At 46.4% G+C, this 16,729-nt stretch overlaps 6 protein-coding genes across 6 annotated transcripts; 4 read left to right on the plus strand and 2 right to left on the minus strand.

Moving 5' to 3' along the window:
* Window positions 1–242: 242 nt before the first annotated feature.
* On the plus strand, window positions 243–1,009 carry EDB91DRAFT_1087724 (fatty acid hydroxylase superfamily-domain-containing protein; the record flags this gene model as incomplete). Its single annotated transcript, XM_041316272.1, has 3 exons — window positions 243–454; window positions 503–833; window positions 890–1,009. The coding sequence occupies 3 exons, from the start codon at window positions 243–245 to the stop codon at window positions 1,007–1,009; spliced, it is 663 nt and encodes a 220-aa protein (XP_041170164.1).
* A 553-nt stretch (window positions 1,010–1,562) lies between these two features.
* EDB91DRAFT_1351131 (uncharacterized protein) lies at window positions 1,563–3,163 on the minus strand. The gene is made up of 5 exons (XM_041326115.1): window positions 2,755–3,163; window positions 2,592–2,699; window positions 2,013–2,304; window positions 1,822–1,953; window positions 1,563–1,768 (listed from the first exon to the last, which is right to left on the minus strand). Exons 1-5 carry the CDS (start codon window positions 2,851–2,853, stop codon window positions 1,662–1,664), a joined length of 738 nt encoding a protein of 245 aa, XP_041170165.1. The 5' UTR covers window positions 2,854–3,163; the 3' UTR covers window positions 1,563–1,661.
* A 1,713-nt stretch (window positions 3,164–4,876) lies between these two features.
* Window positions 4,877–5,512, plus strand: EDB91DRAFT_1087726 (uncharacterized protein; the record flags this gene model as incomplete). Its single annotated transcript, XM_041316273.1, has 2 exons — window positions 4,877–4,937; window positions 5,094–5,512. The coding sequence occupies 2 exons, from the start codon at window positions 4,877–4,879 to the stop codon at window positions 5,510–5,512; spliced, it is 480 nt and encodes a 159-aa protein (XP_041170166.1).
* Window positions 5,513–6,762: 1,250 nt separating this feature from the next.
* EDB91DRAFT_1032968 (uncharacterized protein) lies at window positions 6,763–7,062 on the plus strand (the record flags this gene model as incomplete). The annotated part of the gene is made up of 1 exon (XM_041312755.1): window positions 6,763–7,062. A coding segment is annotated over one exon (300 nt), but the record flags the coding sequence as incomplete, so codon positions are not given.
* Window positions 7,063–8,532: 1,470 nt separating this feature from the next.
* Window positions 8,533–9,739, plus strand: EDB91DRAFT_1087727 (uncharacterized protein; the record flags this gene model as incomplete). The annotated part of the gene is made up of 6 exons (XM_041316274.1): window positions 8,533–8,579; window positions 8,692–9,018; window positions 9,117–9,186; window positions 9,248–9,404; window positions 9,428–9,615; window positions 9,710–9,739. 6 exons carry the CDS (start codon window positions 8,533–8,535, stop codon window positions 9,737–9,739), a joined length of 819 nt encoding a protein of 272 aa, XP_041170168.1.
* Window positions 9,740–9,877: 138 nt separating this feature from the next.
* Window positions 9,878–13,485, minus strand: EDB91DRAFT_1063261 (uncharacterized protein; the record flags this gene model as incomplete). The annotated part of the gene is made up of 9 exons (XM_041314600.1): window positions 9,878–10,128; window positions 10,175–10,911; window positions 10,969–11,080; window positions 11,144–11,310; window positions 11,374–11,758; window positions 11,819–11,993; window positions 12,043–12,205; window positions 12,652–12,824; window positions 12,886–13,485. Coding segments are annotated over 9 exons (2,763 nt in total), but the record flags the coding sequence as incomplete, so codon positions are not given.
* Between the last annotated feature and the right edge of the window lie 3,244 nt (window positions 13,486–16,729).

Here is a 16,729-nt window from a genome sequence, read left to right on the forward strand (position 1 = left end):
TTCTACTTCTTTCTCTGCCAAAACATATTCGACAGCCTAGGCAGTCCAGACATCTATGTCGCAGTCGCCGCGCCCGTGGTCGCTTTTGGTCCATGTCTCTAATGTTCCACTGTCTTGACATCTCTCGGTGGAAATGGTTCGATAAATACCGCATTCACGAGTCAGAGGAGGTCAAGTCTAGGAATTTGGCGACGCGCTGGGAGGTCGTATGGGCTGCCATACTCCAGCATATGATGCAAACTATGTTGGGTTTAGCATGGTTGACAGAGCCCCCTGAAATCTCGGTTGCGCGGTGTCAGAGCGAGATGGAGGACTTGGGAAGAACGTCGGTCTCCGTCGTGATACATATCCTGGGTGAGGAGACAGGGGCAAGATTCTTGGAGCTATGGGGACCTGAGATGACCCATTGGCTGTACTGGTGGGGAATTCCAGCAGCGCAGATCTTATTCGCGATGTACGTGCTATTCGGAGTTTGTCTTGACTCCCCCTGATGCCTTTCCAGGTTCATCGTCGACACTTGGCAATACTTTTTCCACCGCTTGATGCACATGAATAAGTATTTCTACACGAAGATCCACTCCATGCACCACAGACTCTACGTCCCCTATGCGTTCGGGGCATTATACAACCATCCTGTCGAGGGTTTCTTTGTGGACAGCCTAGGTACAGCCATTGCAGAGCGCATCACACACCTTTCCGTTCGACAGTCCATGTTCTTCTTCGCGTTCGTCACATGCAAGACTGTCGACGATCACTGCGGTTACAACTTCCCCTTCGACCCCTTCCATATGATGAGCGGAAATAATGCAGACTACCATGACATACATCATCAGGTATGCTCCTTCCGTCTGTTCTCGAAAAAAAGTAACAGCGTTGATGATCTCTACAGGCCGTCGGTATCAAGTCCAATTTTTCGACTCCTTTCTTCGTCCATTGGGACGCCCTCCTTGGTACGCGCATGACCAGAGAAGACATTCAACAACGTAGACAGAAGGTCAAGACGACGTGATGCATACATTCCGATTTATTCCATAGATTTAGAGTTCTGCGTTTTTCATCTTCTCACTTGTTATCGACATAAATATTTTCGGAACTACATGATTCGGCCACGCAACCAAATGTATTTCATCGTTCGTCGTGATCTTAGGTTATGAGAGCCACGATAATGATGATGGTATAACTTCCTACCCTCGCGCGTAGTGATTGTTCACAGATGAAAGTTCGGTCGATTGATCCTTCATTCGGACGCGTCCATTCATCACTTCAATTTTCGTCGACATTCACTCGTTTCTTCCCAAGTCTCCAAATGACTAGGATGACATGTAACGGGCTCACTCATCCCATATTCCGATCCAACATCTAACTCCCTAGGTCTCCCTGTTTCGTTTCAGGCTCTTCATTTCATATCTTTCAGTGGGCACAACTCTTTCAGACGACCGACTCATCAGGGATCCATTGTCCGTCAATAGCATCCTGAATGACTACTATTAAATTCAAATTTAAGGAGGCCGTTGATCCTGCCATGGGCGCAGCTCACAACATCTAGCCACAATAAGCAATTTCTGGGCCAGGTGATCAGACAGAGGCACATGTCGTATAACAAGTTGTCACTTGCAGACGTTAGTACAAAGTAGGGTATGATATTTAGAGAAGTTCTAGCTTTAAAGCTTTGCACCTGTCATAGCAAGACGCTGAAGCACCGCAAACCAGCTACCCCTCGGGACGGCGGGGCCAAATAACCACGCTTGCAACCACGTAGCAGCTGTGCCTAAAACATCATATCAGTGGGCTGCTCAGCGCCGCGGTCGTACAAAAATGTACCTTTGATTGGTCCCAATGCCCCCAAACCAAATACGCGGAGAATTGTGAGAAGAATCCCCTGGGAAAATATTGCACCAGTCGCAATGCACGAGAGGGTCCACGCGAGCTCGGGATGCTGTTCATAAAGGTCCCCTGTATCATTTGATATTGGCTTGTCAATGTTCCGGAATAGTGAATCACTCGTGACGTACCAATGGTGACCACGATATGTTGAACACCAGACTTGAGAGAACTGCAGTGACTTTTCAAGACTTCCTCGCTCATTCCGCGGTTGATGGCGACCTGTAGAAAACTCTCCTCGATGCGGTCAAGCACCGTAGTGATCATGACCGTACGGTTCTCGTGACCAGAAGCCTCCCCGGGTGGCGGAAACTGTTCTTTAAGCTCTTCAAATAGAGCACGGAACCTATTTCCAAGTTCTTCTGATACCGAGTCGAGAGGAATGCCACGTTCTTCTGCGGCGCTGTAAGGATTCCATATTCTCTACACGCCGACCAAGCTTCAAAATGAAGACGAACGAACCACGCGGTCGCAGTCGTCCACGTGACTCATTGATGCGAAGAGCGCAACTCTTCGCATCTGAGTTACGTGGATACATTCCTTTCATCTCCCTTCTCCATTCTCTTTCATTACTATACCTTGTGCTCAGACTTCACGATACCCTTGTCTCACCGAAGTATTTTCACCTCGCCATATGCTCCTTGCTCTCGTTCCGGCCTAGTCAAGTACTCGAAAACGTATATATATCGCCCATGTACACTCATACCTACAGCGAATCCTAGAGTCAGATCCCCGCTCCAAGCACGACCGAAAGCCTCACAGAAAGTCTCTGTCTCAATCGTTTTCCAACCCGTCTCGATACTATCAAAACTCATCCCCTGTTTTTGCATCGTTTCGTTCACAATTCCCTGTCGAACTCACACTCAGCCTTACAGCGCCTTTGAAGGCTTGGTGAAGTGCGGTAGCCGTGCTGGCAACGTTATCCATAGACATCCTGAACTCCGATATCTTCTCGGAGGGATAGACTGCCATGACATATTGAAGGAGTTTTTCTGGATACCCTTGGATATTTGGACTGAGCTCTATGGCTTTGTCCCAAACAGATTTTCCTATGTTTGGAAATTCCAATCCATTGTACAGTGTGTGCGCTGAAGCAGACAAAGAATCAAGTTTTCCTGTCAAGCTAAAGGCAGAGCCTTCATTACTGAGTAGGTGATCAATGTGACCGTATAATCCGTCCGCGACCTGTAATGGCTTGTCGAGAAACGCTGTTGATCATTTTTAATACAGTAGACTTGCTCATACAGTACACTATCTCATAATGCATCAACTTTGGAAGGTCCCACCGTGGGCCAGTGAGAAATTGAACCATAATGCATAATGCATAATGCATAGACCTACGGGACCATTATGCATTATGAGATAGCATTTTTGGCCGGTCAATGATCTTGTTCGGGTCAGCATATGCATTTATTCATGCTACGTCGTCAAAGGAACCAACCTCAATTACCCCATCTACCATGTCCGAGTCTGCTCGGAAACGCAAACCTCGAGACACACCCCCACCATACCAGAAACAGCAAAAAAAACCAAAGGTCAAAAATACTCCGGTGACTTCAGCACAACCGGCGGTGCGCACAGCACGTCAAAACCTCACTCTCAGTGACTGGTTGATGGTTTTTGCATACATTGATGCACACCCAACAGTCTCACAATATGACATTGTGAATCACTTCAAGAGCCTCCAGACAGGGGCTTTGATTTTTACACAATCAACTTTATCGCGGAAGCTAAGGGAACGTTCAGTTTTGGAAGCACGCATCAATGACAATCCAAATGCTTTGTCATCGAAACGGCCACGTATTGTAACTAGACCTGATGTCGAGAGGGCACTATTTTTGTGGGTCAGGCACATGGAGGAGAAAGGAGAGCAAGTCAATGGATCAATGCTGAAGGAAAAGCGACAGAGATTTGAAGAGTTGTTTGAAGTGCCAGAGGAGGAACAGCTCTCAGGGGATGGGTGGCTGACACCATTTTGTAAGGCTTACAAAATTCGTGAGCATCGACGGCATGGGGAAGCGGGGTCAGTTGACCTTGATGCTGTTGAAGTTGAACAAAAACAATGTAGAGAAATCTTATCAGAATTCGCACCTTGAGATTGATGGAATTTTGACGAAATGAGTTTCTTTCCTTTGTAAGTGTCTGAACCCTTGAGCTTACTTCTTCACCCAAGCTCACTGCTCAATCACTGTAGTGCTCCACCAGATTGTGGCCTTTCAACAAAGCAAATGAGTGGGAAGAAAAAAGAGAAATTCCGCATAACTATCGGTCTTGCCTGCAATGCCGATGGAAGTGAGAAATTCGAGGCAATCTACATTGGGAAGGCTAAGAAACCCCAATGTTTTAAGAAATTGTCACCCGAGCAGCGCGGATTCTATTATCGCAACAACAAGAAGGCCTGGATGACAATTATCCTCTTTGAAGAGTAAGAGACTTAGTTTAGATTCCATCATCAATCAAGTACTGACTGGATACCTGTGTACAGATGGGTTAAGAAATTTGATTCCAAGATGCGCCGTGAGAATCAACATGTGTGTCTATTTGTGGACAATTTCTCCGCGCACACAATATCTTTCGAGCCAACAAATGTGCAGCTCGAATTTTTTGAGCCTAATATGACACCATTTGTGCAGCCTTGCGATGTGGGAATCATCCACTGCTTCAAGGCACTGTACCGCCGCAATTTCTGTGCACATGCACTTGATCTCGATGAAGCAGGTGAACGTGACATTTACAAAATCAATATCCTTGAAGGGATGTTGATGGCTCGCACCGCATGGAGAGGAGTCTTATCAATGACAATTAAGAATTGCTGGGATCACACCCAAATTCAGCCATATGTCAATTTTATTTCTCGCTTGCATCATTGATCTCGGTCATACATTACACTAGAGACACTCCACTAAATTCTGAAACCTTACCATCCTCTCCGAGTCAATTACCACATGCAGACCCAGCCGCTTGGCATGTTATTTGAGATTTTGCCGTAACCGAGATGTCATTGCCTGATGCAGAGGCACGCATCAAAGAAATCCTCGGCACTCGTTATGTCGATGGTGATTGGAGACCTGCTTTTAAGGCTGTGATGGATGCGGAAGGGGACTCTGACACAGCCACAAGCGCAGTCGAACAACTCGAGAAAGCAGCTTCTCACCGAACCGGCCTGAAAATTTGAATTCCCGCTCGCTGACCTCTTCTCACTCAACTCACAGCCCTCGAGGATGAAGTCACCACCTCTCTCCATGATTTGATGACTCGTAATCGCATTTTTGGGAGGCCGCTGTCTTTGGACGAGTTTCTTGAGCCGGCTGAAGAACAGGAAGTTGGAGATTTGGGGTTTGAAGGTGGAGATAAGGATATTGTTGCTGCAGTGAACCGGGAGATAGCAGAGAAAAGCGGTGAGGTGATTGAGGTTGAGTCCAATGAAGAAGAGGATGCCAAACCAGAGGTTTCCCGTGCGGAAACACTTGCACTGTGTCAGCGGCTTGAAGGGGCTTGCCTCCAGTTCGGAAATGCTGATTCAACACTTCCACTTGAGCTGTTGAAACAGATCCGTCTTTTCCGTGCTGAGCTGCGACATGAGGAGCTTCTACACTCGACACAGACTACAATAGATGCTTACTTTCATTAGATATATACTCCATTGGTGACTCGGATGCTCTATCACACACATACGGTGTCACAACTTGTCACGAGCGTGACATATGTACTAATGCATAAATCTCATAATGCATAGTGGTGAAGGGGGTCCCAGCATTATGCATTATGAGATAGTGTACTGTAATGCATAAATAAATTAAATAAAAACAAATCCATAAAAAATCATTTTTTGACGCACAAAACTATCCATTAGCAGCAATATCTGGACCAGGTACATTACTATCAATGGGTCACTGTGTGTGTCCGAAAATAATTATGTCCTGATTTGTTATGAATTTTTATGCGTTATGCGTTATGAGCAAGTCTACTGTATTAGTAAATGATTCGAAAACAGTAGCCATGGCTGCACTCACACTTCAATAACCCCCATCCTTTGCCTGGGTTAAACACAATCTTCAAAAGTTTGTCGTGCGACATACCTCCCTCAGTGGCCGTCTCTAATACTACACGTTCGTTGCAGGAACAGGTACTCTGTCCATTGTTGCTGGAAGTAGCAGGTTGCAGTGACAATGCAATAAATGCCAGAATAGAGAGCCTCATCCTGCTGCTAATAATGACTGGTACAGATGATCGTTGAGGTCGGACCTACAAGGACCTACAGTAGACTTGCTCATAATGCATAATGCATAAAAATTCATAACAAATCAGGACACAATTATTTTCGGACACACACAGCGACCCATTGATAGTAATGTACCTGGTCCAGATATTGCTGCTAATGGATAGTTTTGTGCATCAAAAAATGATTTTTTACGGATTTGTTTTTATTTAATTTATTTATGCATTATGAGCAAGTCTACTGTACATGGTTTTTTCCACACGTGGGAAAAGGTACCAGGCGCTTGTTGATGCACTATGTGCGTCATCCCAGGAGTGACGTTTTTGACTGAAAGTGTGTTGTAGCTTTCTTCGAAGAAATGTTAGGTACGCGGTAAAGGCTGGATCTCCGACGCGATGTACCATCAAGTCTGTATTAGGTCAGCAGTTGACGCAGGAGACAATCATATTGCTTCAAACTGCTTGACTCTGAGCTCTTCGAAAACGAGAGGTATTCTTTTTGAGATTCCGTATAGACTCTACTGATACTGATTACTCTGTCAAGTCCTCCAAGATGACACTTTCCGCTTCCCTAGGTGCTATTCTTAGAAGAGGGACCACCCTCATCGAGCAGTGTCGCACCCACCTCCACAAAACATAGCTACATTCGACTAAGACATGGTTGCAATAACTGAGTCCTTGCGTGTCCTTCGCTCTCGCGGGAATGCTCTCGCAGGTATATCTTACATCCTACCTGAGGTTCTGGCGACTATCTTTACATACATCGTCGAAGAGGAGACTGTTAAGATTTTTAGGGGCGCATCCCGCTGTCGTGTTCCTGCTAGTGTGATAGTCACACACGTCTGCAGGCATTGGTCCCAAGTCGCCCTTGAGTGCACGACTCTGTGGGCATACATCGATTGTGTCTCTGCTCGTTGGTCAGCCGTCATGCTTGAGAGGTCGAAGAAAGCTGCTTTGGTCATCACATGCAGTGTACCGCCCTTGCTATACGACCATGTGAGGGAAGTTCTTTCACAGCTACTATCACTCCTGGGAATCTGCAACTGGCATGTAATATGCAAAATGTTCAAAACACCTCAATGCGCTGCTTGAATCACCTCGAAAAAATTCATGTGTATGTAGGCTACTTAGAGATGATGTATTGTCCAAGTAGAATAAAATTTTCTTGAGTGTTGCAGCTGCGAGAGACAGAATAGTGGTGATTTGCAACCTTGTATAATCATAAATGATCCAGATCCCATAGATCCTAGAGAGATATTCAAAAAGTTACACCCGGAGCATATCAAACACCTCGTCAGGGTGTCAGAACACAATTTCGATAGAGGCCATTCTCTTGTTTTAAGATGCTATAGACAGAGGATTGACGACATGTATGAAAGCGTGACAGCAGATAGGAGAGTGTGTAAGAAATTCAATCTCCTCCAAGTGAAAGCCGCTACTGTGCCGATGTGTGACACGACGTGACCATGTTTTGCAGAATACCAGTCAGACCCTGAATTTTCTCGGCCTTCATCCGACACTCCACCACAAAATCCTTAAAATCAGAAAAAATCAGATTCATATAGAGCAGCTATGAATCTATAATGGTGCAAATCTGTAGAAGAAAATATGATGTGGTTGAGGAGTTACAAAAGATTTATTGAAAATGTTGCAGAACCCCAGGAGTGATAGTACCTAGAATTAAAGTCCTCCAATTGCGCTCATCCCCATTGGGTTTCAATTGCATTTTTGACTGCTTATCATCGCAGCCCGCACCGTTACTTCAAGCATTCAAATTCTCAGCCGTGGGGCGTGCTCGATGAGGAACCGTCAGGCGCATATCAGACAACATTTTTCAAGGACGAGCACCCCAACTTCGGAGCGTCAAGTTTATGGAATGTAACTTCAGCTCGACGTGTATTTTCAGTGGGCTTCGAACTCTACATGTGAGCCGGATGGAATCTACCTTTCAGCCGGATCCTACTCTGCCGCAGCTCCTGTCAGTTCTGAGACGTATGCCTGGTTTGGAGCAGCTTACGCTTGAGCTGTTGTGTACAAGTTCCGACGGCACCGAGCGGTTCTACTAAGTCCCACTTACTCTGTTGAAAAGTATAGTGCTGGACAGCTTCACCATGCAATCCGCTATATCTCTCTTCTCACGTATAGCCCTTCCCGCTGATGCCATGTGTGATAGGTACACACATCTGCACATACTTCAGTCATAACCCTATGTAGAAGTGGTGCCCCGGATGTGCCAAATGGCTGTAGAATGTGTACCAACCAGCACCGGCCTGTACATGCACATTGGTGCCGGCCAAGGGTGTGAGAGTGGTACTGGCCAACCACTCAGGTGAGGCTGTCTATATATGTGGGTACAGGCTGACCACTGCCTATACATGTACATTGGTGCTGGCCAGCGGTGTGAGTGTGGTACTGGCCGACCACTGCTTATACATGTATATTGGTGCTCCGGCCAAGGGTGTGAGGGTGGTACTGGCCGAGTGAGTGTGGTACTGGTTGACCACTGTTTGTACATGTACATTGGTGCTGGCCAGAGGTGTGGGGGTGGTACTGGCCAACCTCTGCTTGTACATGTACATTGGTGCTGGCCAGAGGTGTGGGGGTGGTACTGGCTGACCACTGCTCGTACATGTACATTGGTGCTGGCCAGAGGCGTGGGGCTGGTACTGGCCGACCTCTGCTTGTACATGTACATTGGTGCTGGCCAGAGGTGTGGGGGTGGTACTGGCTGACCACTGCACTGCTCGTACATGTACATTGGTGCTGGCCAGAGGTGTGGGGCTGGTACTGGCCGACCACTGCTCGTACATGTACATTGGTGCTGGCCAGAGGTGTGGGGCTGGTACTGGCCGACCACTGCTCGTACATGTACATTGGTGCTGGCCAGAGGTGTGGGGCTGGTACTGGCCGACCACCCAAGTGAGGCTCCCTACACACATACATCAGTACCAGCCAACAACTTAGGGCATCAGGAAAAACCTACACATTGTTGAATAACTGTATAATACTTGGCCAAGTCTTTCCATGACTTGCACTTCTAAGATACTCAAGTCCAGCAGGATATTTGACTTATGCAAGTTGATCAGTGTCAGTAGATAATGTAAGTATACAAATATATTTAAGTGTTCATGTCTTATGTGATGTTGAGCATCATGGTCAAGAACCCAAGTATCTAAAACAACTCAAGAATGATAAGGAAAGTGTAGGTTTCCTGATGGTATTGATGAGAGGGCCGGCCGGTGCATGTCCAGGCCATGTACAGGAAAGCAGGCCGACACCTCAGGCATTCATAATAACGCCGGCCGGTGCATGTCCAGGCCATGTACAGAAATGCAGGCCGACACCTCAGGCATTGATAACAGAGTCGGCCGGATCAGGACCATGTTGTGTACAAGCAGGCAGGCCGACACTTCAGACATTGATAACAGAGTCGGCCGGATCAGGACCAAGGGGCGTACAAGCAGGCAGGCCGATACCTCAGACATTGATAACAGAGCTGGCCGGATCAGGACCAAGGTATGTACAAGCAGGCAGGCCGATACTTCAGACATTGATACCAGAGCCAGCCGAGCCATCTCCAGGCTAATACCTTAGACAAAGTATTATCAAGAAAGATGTTGGTTTTAGTACTATCACTTGAGAGTTAGTCATTCAAATTGTACTATCTGCAAGTATAAATGGGCCAGCTCTAGAGTATGACGTGTAGGCAGTGATCCTGACCACCATAACTATCATATATTGGCTAGATAAGTCTTTGATATTATAATAGCAAAGACTGTTAAACGACTACAATCATCTTGTCTTTGAATGAATTTTCAGCATCCAATGCAAATCTTCCCCACAAGAGCACCTGTCGATGTGCATAAGCTTGATGACCAGGCTTTGTAGCTTGTCGGTATCTTTGGTCCCATTCTTCCATCCTGTATTTAAACCAACTCACTGTCCAACCCATTTCGTGTTGGACCAATCTCAACTCCTCCTCCCACCTTTGCCATCTAGCCTTAGCTTTCAACCAATTTACCCTGTAGACTAATACCTGTCACTGCAGAAAATAGGCATATTAGATATGACTTACATTCATCCATCCACACATCTTCCTGCGAATCATGACCGTTGTTGACTCTCCAAAACCAAGCCAGTCTGTCTGATCCCTGCCCATATCTGTTCTCTTCCGTCACTTCCTTGTCCACACTGAGCTGGTGTGGCTGAATGTCTTGATAAATCGTCCTCAGAGTATCTTCATCAGCCCCTAGTCTCTGCATCGAACCCCTTGCCCTTTGATACCTTCGGACACACTTCTCTATTTTGATACGACATCGTAGAGCCTCCTGCTTTGACCTGGTTCCTGTCCATGTGGAATCTGCACTTCGGAAATGTTGACGGTAAATTATCGCTTTATGACCGAGAGCCTGCCGTAACTTTTCCAAGCAATCATTTGCTTGACCCTTTCGTAACTCCAGTTCTTCAGCTTGCAGAGTGTGCAAGCCCAGGGCTAAAGCCTCATTTCGGAGCACTGAAGATGGCATCCAAATGCCCATGGCTTCTGCAGGAACTTCCTCATCAATCTCTTCCAACACGTCTTCAATATCTGCAGCCTCCCGCACTTCCTCCACCACATCTGTAGTGCAAAATCTGATGTCATCCATGTGCTCAGTACCTGCATGGACTTCGATGCCCTCTGTCATAGCATCAGCAATTTCATGAAATTTCGAAATACGTGCAGCCAGTTTTTGTCGTTTCACTTGAACTGCAGCCCTTTGAACTGCAGACGCATCTTTGGGAAGCTGCCGAATAGCTACCCTGAGTGCATCCCTAGATAGTAATTAGAAATACGTCATCACCATCAATATATATGATGAAACAACATACTGTGAATCCTCTATATTGATGCCGTCAATGAGCCAAGAAATTGATCCCAACCTCCCTGTATCAGCATATTCTGATTCAGTTAATTTTAGCCGTATTTCTGCCATTGTTGGTGCTTCCAATCACCCAATCAGAATGTACGGCACAGGGAACTGAATAGAAGCTTCGAAGTGCTCACCTTTATCTATCTTTAGCTGGTAAATGTTGAGATGTTCTCCACGTTCTTCCTTTGCCTTCTCCTCGTCTTTTTCCCACGCCCTCACTTTGATGACATCCAAAGATCCTGTAAGCTCTTCAAATGGCACCCTAGTGTCTTCAATGCCCTTGTTGGCCCGTTTGTACTTTCTCAAGAGCGTCTTAACTGCATCAGTGTGAAACTGTGATGTCATTCATTCCAAATATAGGCACTTACCTATTCTGACAAGTTTTTTCCAATTTGAGTTACGCATATGATCATCAAGAATTTCTTGACGGTGTGCTTGGCTCATAGAACGTGCTGTGGGAGATATCTTGTTAAAGGGAGCCCAAAGTGTCTCCAGAATTTCCCCGTCAACTTGCCCAGCTCCTTGAATGAAGTTTAAGCTGTATCTAGCAAAACAGGCAAGTTTATGAGCGCTCAAGTGAAATTTCCCCACTGTGGCCACAATCTCGGTGTTGTCTGGGAGTGCCAAGCCAGGGCAGTTGTCAACACGTTGAGTGAAGTTAAGGCTCCACTGGCACCCCACATCATAGATGATCAGGGAGTTGTCAATGTTGCCAGCAGCATGCTTAATGGCATTGCAAATGGAATAATCTATATTCATGTGGCTTGAAGTGATTTTGTCAGCATGTCAAGCCCAAGGCTCGTCTTAACCTAGATTGAGTAAATGAAAGAAAACTTGCCGTTCACCCTTCTGAAAGTCCACTATGCAGTGGGGAACAAAACATCCATGCCGAGCACAAGCAGTGGCACCGACCCCTGTAGCTCGGAGGTTGCTTCTGTTTGTGTTTGCTGCATTGACGGCCCGATGGTTGCTACACGAGGATCGCTTTCTACAGGTTTAGCCACCACTAACAATACAAAGCAAATCGATTCACCTCTTTACTCTCCATAGCTGAAGCCAAGTGAGCTTGGTAATCTCCGTCTGTTACCATATAACCTAAACCATCTGAGAGGAAGACGTCAAGCTGAGGCTGTCGCATGTTCATGTGCTGAGCGGTAAAGTTTCCATCTACCACAAATCTTCTCATAACAAGCCACCTGCAATCAAAAAGTCAGCATCCACGAGTTATCTGGAACCAACAACTTCTGGCCAATAGAGACAAATGGTCGGCCCCGCCTGACTCTGGGCTGTGTACAAAGGTACCGGCCAGCTGACACATTACTGGCCAGTAGAGACAAATGGTCGGCCGTGACTGATACTGGGCTGCGTACACGAGGTACCGGCCAGGACTCAGCTGACACATATTACTGGCCAGGACCACTGCTGCGCTATGCACTGTGGACACTGGCCGGAGTCTGGCAGACAAGGTTGGCCAGTAGAGACAAATGGTCGGCCGTGACTGATACTGGGCTGCGTACAAAAGGTACCGGCCAGGACTCAGCTGACACATATTACCAGCCAGGACCACTGCTGCGCTATGCACAGTGGGTACTGGCCGGAGTCTGGCAGACAAGGATTGCTGGAATTGACTTGCCTTTCGTACTTCTGCTCCCAAATAAGAGGCATATTGATTCCTGGCTGCGGACAAGAAGGGCAAAATAGAGCAAGATCTCCTGCACTAGGGGGTGCTTCCATGTCATGGCCAAATCCAAACCATTTACGGTTCTTCAAGTCGCGCCAGAGTCGAGACACTCTCATGAGTTCATGATATCGATCCTACAGATGGGAGTTTGCATTCAGTATGAGCTAGAATTATGATATTGTCAATTCTACTCACCGGGACAGCATCCGGAAAAGCATTATTTGTCAGCCGTCGGATTTTCTCAAAGAAGCTCATTGCCGAAGTCTTGCATTCCAAGGCATCAATGAGATAATGATCCAGTACTTCGAAGGTGAACGCAGTCCTAGGGCGTGTGATACTGGCGGGAAATAGTCCTGCTTGGAGCAGCTGCAGGTGATGTTCGTGATGTGATCCTGGACACCGACACCACAACACATTGTGTGTGAACACCCCAGAAGAATGTACAATAATCACAGAAGAATCTTGATCAAGGTGACTTTGTCCAACTCCGTAGCAAGGGCAAGACTTTCCACCATGGCCCATGTGCCATATAAATCCTTGGGCAGAAAGAGTGACGTCTTCAAAGCACTTGCCATTCCAAAATTGGATTTTGTGGAAAGGCAATGACTGATGTGATTCGAGGAGGCAAGGGCGACACCAGCTGTGGTCGCCAGTGCAAGTTGTGCAACGGAAGGAACTATCTTCGCATTGGCAAGTCTCACAGATGCCTGTGGTGGCAAATTTCTCTGAGTCCAAGATGACATCTAGATACGCATCTCGGTGAGCGAGATACTCTGATATGAAGTCATTTTGCGTCTATGCCATTGATGAGAAACAATTACTAGTAAGCCATGGCCTGTTAGACATACCTTTGTTTTTCTCCCTTGCTCAGCAGCCTCTACGTGAATAACAAAGTCACCAAACATTTCCTGATTTAAATCCTCTTCTTGGATGTCTGGTGATTCTGTGTGTACTTCTTTAACTCGTTTTCTTGGGCTGGTAGTAGGCTCTGGCGAAGTTTGATACAGCTGATCAGCACAAGACTCAACCCAAGAGGGATTTCCTTCCCCTCTTGTCTCTTGTAGGTTCGTGAGCAACATAATCAACATCCAGATCCTTTGTTTTGATAACTTTCCTCTATGTTGGAAAGAATAAGAAATAGCCTTGAGAGACGTTGCCTTTTTTTTGAGGATAGTGCTTAGACCGAGGAAATATTCCAGTGTATGAGAAGTCAACCGATTTAAAATCACAAGCTTTGTCTAATCGGGATATCTATTTTCTGGAAACTACTCCTCGTCCCCTGCTCTTATTTGATCTCCGAATGGCTTTTAAACCCCCCTTCTTACCTGCCCCCACTCTATTCAGAAAATCCCGCTGGTTTGGAAACTTTGGTCTCGGTACACCAAGCCTATCATGTACTTTATCCTTGACAAAGTGTGCAATCACAATTCTCTCCCCATCACCCCACCTTGGCACTCCATGCTCCAGCACCTTCCCTAAAATGTAAACCATAGTGCCAGGCGGATATGCTAGCTCGGCACCCAGATCTGGCAGAGCTAGTACGGCACGGTGACCTTTGCCAAGGCTCACCAAAAGGTCATAGAATGAAGGCGATGCTCCGGGGTCTCGGTGATTTGGCGTCTCTCGGTTGACAATAACTTCCAATCCAGAAAACTCCGAGGGCCAAACAACAGGATCTGAGGTACGAACCGTATCCTTCATATTAGCAACAGATTCCACACCAGCCTGATATTGATCTGGCGCAATAACACTGGTGATAGCGGACCACAAATGTTCAGTTACCGTTATTTCGGACAACCAATCTCGGACTGCAGGTGAAGAAAGGGAGCTTGATTGGTACAAGTCATCCTGAAGCCGCTAGCCCATTTAAGTTAGTTCTGTATCATGGCAAGTATATGAATACAGAGTTACCTCATGGCGTTGCATGAATCCTCCCGGGCATAAAGTCACCCTTCCTACTCCAAATTCTCCCCCGCTTGAAGGCATGACAAATCCTTGAGAACGCCAAGGCTGCTTTGCCTTCTGAGTTGGCTTGGGCAAAGACTGATCTAAGGCAGGTCTCAGCAATTTGATGGACTGGTTGACACGATCCTAATTATAACTTATTAAAAGGACTTAAACTGTAATCAAATCAAATTCATACCATTCTATCAGGCACCACGATTTCTGGCAAATACCAAGCAAGGATCCTTCCATGCCTGTCAACAAATGTTGCCGGCTCCGATATTGAACCAAACGAAGGACAGTGGAAATATTTTGCTAGCTTATGTCTTTGGCTGTCAGCATGCGATGGATGGGACGCCTTGGCACTGTCCGCAAACCGATCTGCATCCAAATCCGCTCGCACTATGGCAACATAATGAATGACAGACCCCCCAACCATCAAATCAACACTTACGGGGATTAACCACAGCATAGGCTATTATGACCGCAGCCCTGGTAAGTTCAATCTCGGCAATGACATTCGCCTTGACATCACTACCAGTACTGGACAGACGTATGTCCTGCCACTTGGCCCACAATCTAGTCCTTAAATTCCAGCTGTCAAGTTTTTCTGGACAGTGACGTGAGATTCCCTTACCTGGCTCTTTGCAGCAAATTGTCATTGATTTTGTCACCTATCAGCAACTCATACGGCGATGAATCACGCAGTAGGTCATCTATAAGCCTACAGAGGCTCTTGGACAGAATTGTCACAGCAGGATCCACCATTTTTCGGTGGTTGGAGTTTGGAAAATCAGACTTGAAACAACGGAATGGTAAAATTTTCAACCGCAGGCGGTCTAGACTATAAATGGTTTAATTTACAATGTTGGAAGATCCAAATCGGGATAACTTCTAATTTGGATGGTGTCGTAATATAAGATTTGCAAAGACATACCATCCAAGCAGAGGCCTGTATTGTGAAAGAAACAGATGAGAAACAGCAGTCCCAACTTAAGTTACCTTACATCCTTCAAATTCAAGCTCAAGAAATGGCAGTCCAGACATAAAAGCTGGGAGAACCTTTAAATTTGAGCTTTATGCTAACGGCAAGTAATAAACTGGTCTGCCAGTGTTGAAAATATTGTGTCTTAGGCGCGATATAGCACAGTCGTGCAGGTAAATCCTCGTATCTGAGCTTTCCACCTGGGCTCAGGAAAAGAGCAATCGCACTCGAATATGAGGCTTTTGGTAAGGCCCACATATCCGAGCTTTGAGACCCGATTGCTCTTTTCCTCAGCTCAGGCGGAATACCTGAGATACTGGCTGCATGCTATGGGCCTTACCAAAGATGTGATTGCTCTTTTCCTCAGAGAGCGTGCCGGAGTGTAGAGGAAGGAAACGATTGCGATACGGTGGATGGAAAAGATGACGACGCGAAAATGACGACGACGGCGCGGTACGGACAATGAAAAAGCGGACGACGACGATGTGAACCAAAGCCGACAAAGAAAAATGAGCGAGCAAAAGATAAGCCATGCGATGCGTGAACTCTACATTTTGCAAATGGAGGGAGGAAAAAGACAAGGACAGATAGAGATAGAGAGAGATAGAGAGATGTCGTGAATTGGCGTAGGATCGTATCAGTGCGTGGAGGTTGTGCGTCAGAAGATTCAAGTGAAATACCTTACCTGAGATACCGACTCATATAGACGTGGTTCTCTTTTCCTCAGCCCAGGCGGAATACCTGAGATACCGGCTGCATGCTACAGGCCTATGCTGAGGCAACGAGCAATTGTATCTCAAAGCTTGGATATGAGGATTTGCTTTTCCTCAGTTCAAGTGAAATACCTTACCTGAGATACCGACTCATATAGACGTGGTTCTCTTTTCCTCAGCCCAGGTGGAATACCTGAGATACCGGCTGCATGCTACAGACCTATGCTGAGGAAAAGAGCAATCACGTCTCAAAGCTTGGATACGAGGATTTGCTCTTTTCCTCAGTTCAGGTGGAATACCTGAGATACCGACTCATAGACGCGATGAGGAAAAGAGAAATCGGGTCTCAAAGCTTGGATGAGGATTTGCTCTTTTCCTCAGCTCAGGTGGAATACCT

This window comes from Suillus paluster (genome assembly GCF_016628075.1).
Source record: "Suillus paluster strain FC165 chromosome Unknown EDB91scaffold_144, whole genome shotgun sequence".
NCBI classification, from domain to species: Eukaryota; Fungi; Basidiomycota; class Agaricomycetes; order Boletales; family Suillaceae; genus Suillus; species Suillus paluster.

What these genes read in the sequence shown, in the direction of transcription:
- EDB91DRAFT_1351131 (XM_041326115.1), bottom strand. Translation starts at nt 2,853, where the DNA reads ATGGCAGTCTATCCCTCCGAGAAGATATCGGAGTTCAGGATGTCTATG. An exon ending in ACATATCGTGGTCACCATTG is followed by an intron (nt 1,954 to 2,012) that starts GTACGTCACGAG and finishes CAAATGATACAG; the next exon opens with GGGACCTTTATGAACAGCAT. An exon ending in GGCATTGGGACCAATCAAAG is followed by an intron (nt 1,769 to 1,821) that starts GTACATTTTTGT and finishes ATGATGTTTTAG; the next exon opens with GCACAGCTGCTACGTGGTTG.